At 41.3% G+C, this 14,104-nt stretch overlaps 1 protein-coding gene across 5 annotated transcripts in view; it reads left to right on the top strand.

Annotated features, from left to right (window-relative positions):
* The window catches only part of ARHGEF12 (Rho guanine nucleotide exchange factor 12), an 81,352-nt gene that overhangs the window by 31,074 nt on the left and 36,174 nt on the right, over positions 1-14,104 (top strand). For 3 of the 5 annotated variants that reach the window (XM_067564879.1, XM_067564869.1, XM_067564903.1), the window contains exons 2-4: positions 3,932-3,955; positions 4,769-4,857; positions 6,437-6,493. In XM_067564879.1, the coding sequence (XP_067420980.1) occupies positions 3,932-3,955; positions 4,769-4,857; positions 6,437-6,493 (170 nt within the window). The remainder of the gene's footprint in view (positions 1-3,931; positions 3,956-4,768; positions 4,858-6,436; positions 6,494-14,104) is intronic. The other 2 variants (XM_067564894.1, XM_067564888.1) reach the window with 1 other exon arrangement.

Here is a 14,104-nt window from a genome sequence, read left to right as displayed (position 1 = left end):
AGTCAGATTTGGAGTTGAATCACCAGCTGTTAACCTCAGCCTGCAGGGGGTTTGCAAGGGTAGGTGAAATGTATAATCTACTGCGTTATTGGGACACAAGGGGGTGAATTACAGGTGAGCTTTCAGCGCTGCCTCTGAACAACTGCTTGGCTGTTGTGACATTAAGTGTGAACATCACACAAAAATGGAGTTCAGCATGTGACCACTTGCTGAATACTCTCAGGTTGTGGTAGGCATCTGGCAGAGAAATAAAGTTTTATGCTAATCGCTTTTAAAAGTACTTTATCTTTTCTCAGTTCAGCACCATTCCTCCCTATTTCCCCAAGAGAGAAATCTTTCTGACACTTAGTGCATGCTTGAAGGTACCTCAGAGTGCACGAAGAGCAGATATTCCAAATCTTACTGCATCACATGGCAGCTGTGTCTGCATCATTCTGGAATATCTCTTGTGATGTACTTTGGATATGCATCATTTCTTAGTCGAGTTTCTCATACTGTGTCTATTGCCATAGTATGAAGTGACTTGATATTTAAGCACGGAAGGATATCTTCAGCAAACCAAGAAATGCTAGGAGTTATTCACAGTGGGAACATGTGGGGAGAGGAAAAATTTAACCTGTGCTGAACGCTCCGCAGTCTGATTAGTGAGGACATTTAGGAGTGAATGTCTCAAACTCAGCAGATTTCTTCCATCCCTTGATTTCTGTGGTTTTATAATTCAGGCCTGGAACTATTTCAGGGCTTATGCAAAATTGTTCTTTAAGGGAGATTATCACTGGTTCAGCTCTAACACACGCAGCTAAACAAAGACCAAGTTCCTCTGCAGTCCCATTCTGTTGGCTTGACTAGACACTTCTGAAGTAAAATTCAGTAATTCAAGGCAGACATGCAGTGATTGTTCACTGGAGAAAACAACTGTGAGGTCTCCTAGTCACTCCCTGTATTTCTAGTGAATTTGCTGGGTACCCATAAACCTGTGAGAGGTTTCAGTGTGGTCATGACCTGCTGCCTGCCCTGCTTCTCTCCCCTCCCCTGCCCCCGCCTCCCCCCTTTGAGAAAAAAGAAACTCAGGAAATTGGCTTGCAGCCAGTGGCTGGGGAGCTTCCGGGAATCTATCCCAGAATCCTTCTGGAACGGTGCACCCCTTGAGGCATGCGGCATTGTTCTGGAGAGTGGAGTTTTCATGAGGGAAAGGCAGAGGGTAAAGGTGATAAACACTGTGTTTGTGCGACCCCAGGAGTGGTTTCTTTTCCACAGGCTTCAGCGCTAATCTGCTTTCTTTTCTGGCAGCTATTCTGCCAGGGTGAGCAGGCCCATTGTAAATGGTGGATAATAATTGCTGGTCATATAGGAATGCTCTGAGGTTTGGACACTCATTTTGCAAGGTGCTTACTGACATGCCTAATTTGTAAGCACATCAGTTGTTCTGTTGACTTCAGTGGGACCATTTGTGCGCTTAAAGTAAAGCGTGCACTTAAGAGCTTTGCTGAATCAAGGCGTTAATTAGTTACAGTGAAACCCTGAAGTCTGTAAACATGTATTCTTTTGGAAAACAAACAAATTGGAGCCTAACACTTCAGTTACTAAACCTTAATTTACTTTTCCTACTTACACTGTTAGGCAGAGGGTAAAAAAGTGCAAAAAAATAAACAGTAAGTAAGAGCTAGTTTTATTTTGGTTTGTAATCTGTTTTTACTTTCTGGCAATGCTATAAAGATGTTACAATATTTTGATTTAGCAACGTTGTAGGGGAAAACTATTTTCATTGCAATGTTTCTATTTAATAGTAGGTTTTGCAAAACATGTTATAACAAAATGTAAATTTGGGAGCCTCTGTTATATGATGCCACTCAACTATTTGTGAATCACCCTGCAGGTGAAAAGCACTGAACGTTCTTGTAAGAGAAATTATTATTGCTTCTGCCTTTTTGGGTGGTTAATGATTTGCTCCTCCTCCTCCTTCCTCTAGACCCACTGTCTGCTCATTCTACTTTTGAGTCAGACCCTTGGTTATTGAATCTCAGTGTATCACTGAATGTTAGGACTAGATTAGATTTAGCTGCTTTAAACACCTTTACCTTTCCTCTGCTCTGAGGTCAAGGCTGTCTCCTTTATTATGCACAGCTAGTTCTGTACCACCAAGAATGGGATGATGTAAAGACTGAGGGTGAGAGGTTGAACTGGCTGTCCAAGTTGAGCAGAATGGGGAGAGGCTGGACTGTGGAAGCGTTTCTTATTTGAGTCTTTCTGATAGGACACAGTGGTAAATTTTAAGCAAAGGATCTCCCAAACTTTTGGGGGACAGAGAGGATAACAACAGATCCTCGATGTTTGGAACTTCACAGCCTCGTGTTTGGATTTGTTGCTATATTTACAGCCAGCATATTTGGCTTGGTGTATGTACATTTTTTGAATGGAAAACATGCTCCGCTAGGGAGAGATCATTTCAGTTTCCTCTCCTGTGTCATCAGAAGATAGTGACCCCTTTGAATGAAGGGATGGAGTTGTTTTTAGTAATGGGATTGAGTGGAGGATTGGCACAGGTGGTCTGAGTACATCTTTAAGTGGGTTCCTTTAACCGAAGAGAGGGATTAGGTGGGTGATAAGATCAGGTTGAATTTAATTACTATTTTAAAGTAATTGTGATGATGTGACGTGTGTGAAGGCTCCACTTCTCTTTGGACCACTGGAGATGCGGTTGGTGCTGGGCAGAAAGGTGCCAACTGCTTTTTCCTTGGGAAATAGAAAACTTTAAGCATGAAGGGTGTATGGTAAAATAGTCTTGTGTGAGGGACTTCTTGCTAGTCCCAAAAACACTTTGGGAGAAGAGGTTGATTCTGAATATGATCCAGTCAGTGAATTTAATGGGCTCAGGGTTCAACTAAATTATTGAATCAGAGGTTGAAAATGCTAGTCTCAGAACTGGCCCACTTAAATAAAATATCTATCCTTTTTTCTAACATAGAATCTTTCCATGGGAGACTGAGCAGATGTTATTAAAGGAACACGGTCCAGTTAAAACCTGTTACATAAAACAAAATCAGTTAAAAGTAGGTTCAGTGCCTACCAGTTTTAATTGTATTACATTTTCCTTCTTTAATTTAGTCGTCTTTTCCTTTCTTCTGTTGTTGCCTGAAAAACTGAGACAAACAGGAAAAATCAACTATACCCTAAGTGCTGTCAAATGCACAAAGCAGACAAAGTGGAGCAGAAGGGGGGAAGAGAAGAAAATATTTCCCTCTAATCTTTCGTTTATGGTAATCTTAAGCGTTACTTGTAACAATAGGTAAAAACAATTTAGGACAAAATGTGACTTAAATTATCTCTGCCCATTTTACTATACTACTTTTCACTTCTGTATTGCTTTCCAGACAAGAATCTAAGAGCACTCGGCAAACAGAAATGAATTTGGCCTCCTAAGAGAACTCTGAGCTCAGAAAGTAGTATTACCATTTTGCAGATATGGAAGCTGAGGCACGTAGAAGTTAAGTTACATGCTAAAGGTTACACGGGGGAAGCCTGTGGCAGTGCTAGGAACAGAATCTAAGTTTCCTGATTGCTTTGCCTACTTGTCCAAATAGCTGATTTCCACCCTTTCTTCCTCCTTCATGAGAGAGGATTTGGGAGGTATGGTGGTTATTAAGAGTAGGGATTTGGGTATGAGATTCAGGGTGTATAACCTCAGATCTGCCATTAGCTAGCTGTGAGACCTAGAGAAAATTAGAGACTTCCTTTAGTTCAGTTTACCCAACTGTAAAATGAGGATTGTGATAGCTCAGAGAGGGAGTTATACTGTTGAACTAGGAATGTAAAGGACTTAGGGATCTTATGAAAGGCACTACAGAAGTGCAAAATGTCTTTATTAACATTAACAATGATGATAAGAAGCAAAATCATTTCATTACACTTTCTTTTTTCTTTTTCTTTTCAGGTTTCCTCTCAAAAAACCTACAAGGTAAGATAATGCGGTTTGATTGCCTAATGCCTACCTGTACTGCAAGCTTCACAGTGGCATTTTTGCAGTATACAATTATTTAAAAAACAGACAATAAAAGCATATTTGGAAGCAGTGTGCATAGCACACTTAAGTAAATGAAATGCACAAATTGGTCTATGTTACACAGAAGGTCAGACTAGATGGTCACAATGGTCTAGTCTGACTCAGGAATCTGTGACTCTGTGGAACTGAGTGCTCAAAATATAGTTGATGACCTTTATAGTGCATGGTTTTAGTGTTACCAGTTACGATTTCTTTAGCATATTTGCGAAGTACACCAGCTCATCTTATCTGGGATTTGAGATGGTCCTAGAAAGTGACTCTAGCTTGGTGCCTGAAATAAAAACTCTTGCTGCATGAAGACTTTGTTTTAAATTGTTGTCTCATTTTAAAATAAAATGTTTTAGTCGGGGGTGGAGAGGGGGCTGCTGATTTTTGGATGCTCTTTTGCCCTTGTGTAAATTATAAATGGGCTTCATTTTTAAAATGAAATTTGGCAACCTATTGCACCATCAATAAGTAGCTTAATTGCTTTTAACACTTGGAAAGGTAGAAGGTTAAATGCACCGTTTATCATAGGGAGAGAAAATGTCTTCTCCCCTTCAGAGTTTGGTGTCTTTATTTGACTATTAACTTAAATGTTGCTTAATGCCATTTCAAGATCTCATTTTTTGTTACTGAGACTACCTGCACTTTCTTTGTAAAGTTTTAGCTAGCACCAACGGTCCTATTGTGAAGTGAGCCGAAATCAGTTGCTTTTCTTTGACCTAGGCATGGCAGCATTCTGAGCAGAGAGACTCCAGCTGACAAGAAGCAGAAGGTTGAACGCTGCAGTAGTGCCCACGACTTTGATCCTACAGGTAAAGGCTTCAAAACTTCTCAGATGAGAGTGCAGGATTGAAAAGTTAGTGGGAGTTGCAATAAATGCGCTCTAATAGGCATAACGTTTAGAGCTCTTGTTCTGTATTTGATGATTGCAAAACTTTTCCATTATACCCAGACATTGCAGCGAAAGTGGATAACTGAATTTTGCATGACCGTGTACAAGGTGGCTTTCATCTGTGCAAAAATAAATCTAATCCAGTAGCACCAGTGAATGAACTAAATTGTTTGCTATTTAAAATAAATAAAATAGCCCAAATTTTCAGGAAGCAAATATTGTAGCTTGTTGGTCTTATTTGGTGGAGGAAATGCGGATATGTAAAAGGTCCTGTGGTCACAGCAGCAACTGACTTCCAAATCCAGAGGGTTTTGAACCTTCTCTGCAACCTTAGGGATGAAGCTGCACTCTCAAGCACTTACATTTTTAAATAAAACTTAATTTTGATGGACATGATGTCCATTGTTACTTTTTCCTCCTCTTCCCATATTCTTCTGTAAAATGTGGACCATCTTTGTTAGCTTCAGAATCTAACACTATCTTGGGCACTGCACTGCATGCAAAAACTCTTTACTCTCCCTCTAAACCACTAACCCAGTGACTGTTGTGTGTTCATAAAACGGAAAGGCTTTTGCGTGTGAGCCTGCTGGCCCCATGCAGTGTGCGTTTCTTATGTTTGTGCACTCTAGTCCTCCATATTCCCTGGGAACTGTGGAACAGCTGAGAGTTGAATTTCAAGTTTGTAGACTGTGATATGAAGGACATGTTCTTGCACAGAGTGAATCGAGCTACTGTACGCAAACCATGCTATTGTAATGTTTCTACCACTAGCTGCATGGTTCCTTTTTAGTGTGCAGAACAAATACATTTAAAGTGCACTTTTCCCAGGGAGGAGGGGGAATTTAATGAGTATCTCCATTCTCTTTAAGGTTAGGCAAAAGTAAAATATTTGCATTTTGCTTGAGTGGGAGAAGGTCACGGGATCTTGAACTTCAGATTTAGAATTTTGTTGCCTGGAAAGCAGTGTCGAAGATCCTGGAACCTTTTTATCCCAGTACCCGTTCTTTTGCTTTTGAGGGCTGTTGGTCTGCCCTAGCATTAAGGTATCTGTGGTCTACTTTGGTAGATAGACTCTCTTTATTTTAGCCTCCATAACACTCATGCCTGTCTAAAGATGGATTCAAAGCATTGTGCACTTCCATATATGCAAGCTGTTTCATGGTAGAGATGAATGCCCTGGCATCTGTACACCGCCAACACTTCTATTCAGAGTAACTTCTCTAATTCACTTGTTGGCATAGGAGAGAACTTGATTTATTGCGTTTTGTCTTCTGTGATAGACCCTCATGGTGTGGGGTTACCTGTGTTGGTCACACTTGTGTTATTCACACTTTATTTCAAGTGTTATCACCTATGTGTTGTTCGTACCCTATTTGTGTTTTGCACGATTTAACCTGATCATAGAAATCATTCTGTTTTTTCCTTGAAGTTTTTTTTCTCATGTTTGGTCTCCATATTTTCTATATCTCTCTTTCTCCTTTTCTCCTGCTCTTGTGCAGATAGCTCCTCCAAGAAGACAAAGTCTAGCTCGGAGGAGAGTAGATCCGAGACATATGGTAAGCTAAAAGCAGCCACTGCAGCCTTGCCCCTTTCCTGTCTGCTCCATGCTGTCTTTACCTTTTACCTGCTCTGCACGGCTCGCTTTGCAGCAGGGCGAGGGAAGCTGGGTTTTTCACGTGGTTTAGCTTTGTAATTGTGTAACTGCTAGATACTAATCCATGTGTAGGAAGCGTAGGCTGTTTTCCTTGGTCTCCTCCTGTCTTCTATTACCAGTTGGGCAAACTTGCTGGAACTGATGTGTTGGGAGAATCTCTCTAGCACCATATAGTCATGGCTGTGTATCAACCTGCTTAAGTCAGGCTGGACTCTAGAGCATTTGGTGCTGAAACAGAACTGCCAGAAGAAACGCTTCCTTGGGACTTGGGTCTCTGCAGTGCAACTGCCCTGGTTCTAAGATCAGTGCCAAGACTTTCCAAATCTCAGAGTTGCTTATCCATGCTCTCCAGAGTTTCCCCTCCTGTTGCTGCTCTGTTTTGTAGTTTAACTCTTTGGGGACATGTAGTAGGCAAAGTAAGGAACACAGGCTTTGCTCGGGGATTTCTTCAACACATGCATACTTTAGTCTTGGCAGAAGAGTTACAGATCTATGCAACACAAATGCCAGAACACAATCCCTCCCTCCCTCCCGCCCCAAGAGTCCTTGAGGAAAGACGTGCCCCTCCTGTCTCCATCCTCCCTGTCTCCTGTTTCTGGAAATGGACTGACTCCCTTGTGTAGAGCGTGCATCACTTTTAAAAGCAGCCAGAGACACCTTTTCAGTTCTTCCACTGGGGATTTTCCATGTTCCAACCCCCCTCTATTTGCTTTCAGGCAGAGGTCACTAAGTCAGTGCTCTGCCGGTAGCAGTCCCACCCATCAGGGTAGAAGTGCACTGTTGCTGGCCCTGTTTCAGCTTCCCAGGCAGTCTGTTTCTGCTGCAAAAATGGGGGGTTCTAATACACACTGAAAAAGTTAAAATCATAAATGATATTTCACAAAACAAAAAAGTCGTAAGCTGAGACAAACATTCCCCAACTTGCCATAGCACCTTCCTTAGGGATCTGAAGCCGTTTCAGTGCAGCTGGAAGCTGATGTTGAGTGAGGCCTGCCCTCCTGTAGCTGTATGTATATCTGCCATGTCCAGAAGGAAGGAACAAGGAAACAACTTGCCTGAAGACCACACATAAACATTTTAGAATGTTGCAGCCAACAAACTCATATTGTGGAATCCTTTACCAATTCCCTGCTAGTCCAGGGCTTCTCCACAGTGAACGCTGGCTAATTAGTGACCCAGCAGCCATGCTGGCCAAATCCAAATACCTTGAGCCTTCACTAACTTTTGTCTAAAGCTACTTAACCGTCACGCAGTGGAGAGGTGTAGTCGGACTGTTCCATGTTAATTACAGGAAATGTTTGGTATGCCTAGTGGAATGTCTCTATGTTTATACTTCTCGCTCACTCTGTACAGGGTCCTGGCTTTTCATGTATTCGTAAAGAAAGATGACTTCCTAACTTAAGCCTTTACTTCCGCCAAAATTTCCTGCAGATGCTATGTCTGTGGCCAAGAGCTAGGGGGACAGTTTCCAGTCCTCCTTCCTTTCCAGTGGCCTTTTGCTGTGTTGGACCTCACTCTACCTTCTCTCTCCCCTTTTTACTTTCCCCAGCCCTGTGGTACTTGTGGAGAACCTGCTGTTTGCTTTGGATGGGACCAAACTTTTTAAGAGCCTACAAGCAGAAAGACTGAACTAATATTTTTCTTGCTAGTAACTGGATATTAATGCTGTCTCTGGCTTGTCTTTGGGTGCTTAGTAATAGAAATATCTTGAGTGGCAACAGGAAAATGAGGTGTGTTTTTTATGTGTGTGTGCTTTGTAACTCTTCTCTTTCTTATTTGAGAGAGCATTTAGCCAAGCGTCCTTGATAGGGTGACCAGATAACAAATGTGAAAAATCGGGACAGTGGGCGGGTGGTAATAAGTACCTATATAAGTCAAAGCCCTGAATATTAGGACTGTCCCTATAAAATTGGGACATCTGGTCACCCTTGAGCAGCTGTTTTGGGTAGGTTGGGGAATAAGGCAGGCAACACCATTCTCATGACCTGAAATTGATTGTGATCGCATTAACTTAAAATGTTTGACTTTCTCCTTCATAAATGCCACTACCTTTTTCCTGTCTGTATATTCAGTGAAGTTGTGAACATGACAGTAAAAGTGGTCTGAGAACTGTAACGCAGTACTGTGTGGTGGTGGTATAATGCAGTAGAATCTTTTGGTGTATCTCTTAGGAATGTCTCTTTCGTGGAGTGCAATTTTAGTCATTTAAACTGCTTTTAAATAGAAATTTACCAGTCAGAGTGTTGGCATAAATGCCAGCTACCTTAGCCAATTTTTCAGTTAGTTTGTGACAAATAGTTTTTGAGATCTTGGGAATTCTGTTGACACCCTTTAAATTTTAATTCCATAAAATACTTTTTCCTTTTACATTTAATATTATGGCATATTTGTAGGTCATTGCTCCATAAGGCAATGGGTATTAATGTCCTCATTCCCATTCTTAGGCTGTGAAGAAAATTTTCATTTTCTTTTGAAAATCTAGTTTCTATCCTTGTTATTTCCCTGATGGAGCCCAAGAAGATTCTCCTTTCTTCTCTCTTCCTGTTTTGTTCACTTTAGTCCTTCCCACTCTTTCTGTTCTTTTCTGTATAGGTTTTTATGCCATGCTCATCACTGTGCTATCTGAGCACCTTCCAGTAGTGCATTAAGCCATGTGACAACACATCTGTCAGGTCTTGTTTTGTTCTTTTATCCTCTCCCCTGAGGGAGAAGGGTGTGCAGTGGAGTGTCTTGTTTTGGTAGTGTCTTCTTAACATGTATTTATACATCTATACCTGTTTCTATGTATTTGTTAGAGAAGGCAAGCTCAAAGAAATGCATTTTGCATGTGGAGTGGAAAGCAGTGAGATTTGTGATGGTCCCTACGTGAGTTCGTTCCACAGTCATAGACCATCCCGGGCAGGCTTTACTCTTATTGTCAAGGGTTCCATTGTGCTAGGGGAGCATAGCTGTTGACCATGGTCTTTGTCCCAAGCCCAGGCCGTGGAGCTCTTTGGAAGATAAGGACTGTGACCTTGAACTTGATTCGATTCTATGGGAAACCAGTGTAGAGAGCCATAAAGCCCTTGTGAACCTCTCATCATTGCACTTAGAATGGCCAGAAATGGCTTGGAGTGTAATGGAGTACTCAGCCACAGGGGCTGAATGTACCGTTTCTGTGGAAGCAGATGCTCCTTGCCTCTATAGTAAGGATATCAAGGCTCACGTTGTGATTGGTTTTTAATGCCATTGGTATCAAGTATTATCAAGACTTTATATATTGCACTAACCGTGCCCTGCTAGTTGGAGGAATGACTTCTGTTTCCATATTAATGGAAGAATCTGAACAATTCTGATCTCGGGGTATTTGTGTGAAGAACCCATAAATTTAAGTAATAACTAGAGTTGAGTGAAATTTGAAACTTCCATCCTGTGGGAAATTCCAACATTTCAACATTTGTTTTCATTGAGAATTGGGACAAAAGGTTGAAATGTCAAAATTTTACATGGAAAGGAAATTCAGAAAAAAAATTGCCATTTTTGATTGAAACAAAACATTTAATCATTACTGAGATCAAAATGGTTGGCTTCGGATTGTTGAGCTGACCTGAAACACTTTGTTTCAAGTCTGTTCAATATAAAACTGCATTCTTCCATTGTGGTGCATTGCATCATAGGAGTTGGAATTCAGAAGCCTGATGCTCCCATTTTCCCTTAAGGGTCAAGCTCCATAATACACCCAAGAGACATGTGACTCCCATGAACACCACTCAATGTGAAGGAAATCTGCAGTGCATTATGGAAGAGGTAGTTTGGACACCCGTTCTCTGGCCTGTGGGCTGGGCTTCTCGGAGGACTATTACAACTCCCATAATGCAATGTGCTGATTGACAAAACATTCGACTGTATTTGCCTAAGTAATTCAAAATGCAACTTTTCGGTCCATTCTAAAACTGAAATATTCAAAATTTTGGAAAAATAGTGATTTTTTTTTTTTGCCAAACCCCTCTGTATTTTTCATAAGAAAATTATTTACATAGAAAATTCCCAACCAGTTCTAGTAATAACTTTCACCCTCCTAAAAATCCCAAAGCACTTTAGATTTTCTCTAATGGATCTGTCTCACTGCCGACCCTTCCTTGGTGGTGGAAGAGAGCTGTTCTGCTCCCAGTCTTGTACATGCATAATAGTGTTCGGGGGGGGGGCGGGGGGGGAATGAAGAATAACCTCTTGTCAATTGAAACTGTGGAGAAGCTCTTAGGTTGTCAGAATTTAATTGTCCAAACTGTAAGAGGTGAAACACCCTTACAAGTATCATGGAATGTCAGTGACCATGAAAAGTTAGAACCTTCCCCTTCCTGTCATCCAAAAGACAGCACCTCCAGAATCACAGCACTTCTTAGCATCATGGTATTTGTTCAGGAATGAATCGGGGGAAAATGCCACCTACTGAATGACTAGGGGCTAGGCTTTCCTTGGAACTCTCCCTTTCTAATACTGACCAAGGTCAAACCTGCTTAACTAAAATATGATGTTCATCTTGAGATGATATGGTGTCAGGCCAAGAGTACAATAGGTTTTTTTGCTTCTCTCTGTAACAGGTATCAGAAGGGATTTTTCTTAATTTTGTCCTTTCTTAAAACTTAAATCCCCAATGTGCACTGCATAATATGAAATTAAATGCAGGAATCACATTTAAATTGACAACTCTTCAATCCTCAGACCAGACTAATTTTCACTTCCTGCCCCTGCTGGCTTAAAGTGGGAATAAGGTCTGTTATCAAGTGATGCAAGGCATTCTATCAGTGATAAACGTAATTATTGACCTATAGAACCACCTGGTCCTCGGCTGGAAAGATAGAAGCTGCGAGAGGAGGTCTCCAAGGAGAGGTGTCTTGAGATACAGGAAATAGAAACATCAAGGATTGGAATTAATTATATGAACGCAGGAGAGATGGCTGAAGGCTGCCACTTCATTATTAACTTGAGTGAGGGATAATTAACTTGCTGCTCTTTCTGTTTCACACTAAATCTACAGACGCAACATGATCTGTGTGTGATGCTCTAATATTTCATTGCAACATTTCCATTATGATATTGTAGGGATTTGTGATACCAAGTCACAATGGTTGCAACCGCGCCTTGAAAACAACCAGTAGCACATCTCGGGTGTGGCGTTTCATAACTCAGTTTAGTCATGGTTCTCCAACTCATCATAGTTGTATGTCACTGGATTAAGTATCAAATGCAAGATCATGTATTGTTGTGAGATCCTGGTTTTATAAGAACAGAGGTCCAGGAGTCAAGAACAGAATAGCAGTGTTTTCTTGGAGCTCCCTGGTTCAGCTGTTCAAATTTAATGTATTTTAATTAATAAAAGTGAACAAATGACCAACTTTTGCATGTTTATTCTTTCTCCCTGTCAGAGCAGATTGAAACAGTGCACTTGAGCCTTGCTCTTGGCATAGAAATTGCTATACTGGGTTAGACAAGGCTGGTCCAGGATCCTTTCTGACAGTGGCTAGTATGAGGAAGGTGGAAAAAAATCCCATAAAGAACGATTGTGGAATCAGTTCTTTGTGTCCAGCACATAGTATAGGTACCCTTGTCAGGTAGCTGGTGTATCCAGTGCTCAAGGTGAAGATCCAAGTTCTGGTAATTCCATGCTTTCCTTAGGGTGAGGGAAAGGATGAGGAGCACACGTGTTTATGAATGGTTATAGGAAGGAGATGGAGACTAACTAATCCTTACCAATATGGCTCTAATTAGGCTCCTCTGCCATTCAGCTGCTGGCTTGTTCTAGATCTGTAAAATCCAAAGAAGACCACAAGTCAAATGCAGAGGTGATAAATAAAGGAATCTAACCTGATTCACCACCTTTGGGCATCTTGGGATGTAAATGACGCTACCTGAGATCCACTTGCTGACATGTATTACACTCCCTACATATTACTCTGCATTTGGCACCAGGTTTAGTTGGAGAGAGAACTTCTCAACACAACCATCTCTAGTATTTGTGATTCTACAAATAAAACCAACCCATGCAGAAAATAAAGGGATGATGCATTGGCAGAACTGTACTGTTCCTTTAAACTAGGAAGGTTCTTACCAGTAGAAAGACTACCTGAGATCTCACTTATGAAACCTGAAGGTCTGGCAGCAGAGTTTAAAAAGAGCTGTTTGTTTGAAATGGCGCATGTTCCCTCTCCTACACCCTGCCCTGGGGCATCATTCTTGTGAAGTGAGGCTTAGAGAAGTTTGGTCATGTAGAGAAATTGGAGGTGAGGGAAGAAAAGGGATGTTCTTTCATTGAAGTAAATGAGGGGTGTAAAGGTTAGTGTTTTTCTTTAGTCCCGCTTCTCACTCCCTCTCTCTTGGTTCCATTCCATCAATTTACTGCTTGTCACTGAGAAAAACAGAACTGCTTCAGCTTTACGGTGGGAGGGAAGTATTTGTTGCTCGATGATGATGTGAGTGGAAGGCTGCAGTGGGGCTGAAGTGCAGCCTTCTCTGACAACACAGAGCGGAGTGTGTGCTGACTTATACTTCTCATTGACATTAGGAGTAACTCCAGTGAAGTCAGTATAGCGACGCTTGTGTAAAAGTGATGAGTCCAGGATCAGGCCCAAGGTTTCTTTCACAGCCTACCACCATTCATCCTTTCAAACAACATTCCAGAGGGACAGCCTTATTGGGATAATATTTTCACCACCTTATTTATTCCTTCCCTTCTCTCTCCCCACAAGAAATATCCATAGCTTAGGTCATTGAATGATGCTGAGAAAGAAACTCCCATCCCCCCCACTGGATCCCTGTGGAAGAAGAATTTTGCCTGGTGCTAAATGATCAAGCAGAATGAAGGACTGGAGATAAGGATGGCCCTTGGTTTTGTTAGCTGGTAGAGTGTAAAGTGCTTTAAACATTATTTCTTCTTTGTATTATTTGTACTAAGAGTCCAAAGTCCCCCATCAAAGTAGGACCCATTGTGCCATGCATTGTACGAACACTTTGGAAACACGCTTCTTACTTCAAAGAATATATAGTCTTAACAGAAGGAGATCCTAGTTGTTGTTATTTCTATATTAACTAATAAGAGTGGTGGATTGCTCAGAGGATCGACTAAGGGATATGGAACCTGTGACTGCTAGTCAAGTATGATGAAGCTCGTGTCTTTGGTAATCCAAAGTTATTAAATGGATTATATGAAACGAGTTTGGGTTCTTGCTGAACAGGTGTTCCTATCAGAGCCCCTCACCACAATTAGCATGAATTGGTACACAGAGCAGAGAGAATTAGGAATGAATGGGCCACTTCCCTCTCACCTGTGAAAGAAGTATCTGGTTTTTCTTCATTCCATTTCCAAGAGAGCACTAAATGTCTATAGCACTTTGAGGAGGTAAAGTGCTGTACAAATATAAACAAATTAATCTCTGCAACAGTATTTATATCCCTACTCTGCAGATTTAGAAATTGAGGCACAGCAAAAGGAAGGAGGTGACTTGCCCTAGATCTCGCTGCAAGTTGAATATTAGAA

The sequence above is a fragment of the Emydura macquarii genome, unplaced genomic scaffold (genome assembly GCF_026122565.2).
Source record: "Emydura macquarii macquarii isolate MOO-44397 ecotype Brisbane River unplaced genomic scaffold, CSIRO-AGI_Emac_v2 contig_312, whole genome shotgun sequence".
NCBI lineage: Eukaryota > Metazoa > Chordata > Testudines > Chelidae > Emydura > Emydura macquarii.
Note: the sequence above shows the minus strand (reverse complement) of the source record. Positions and strands in the feature narration are given on the sequence as shown.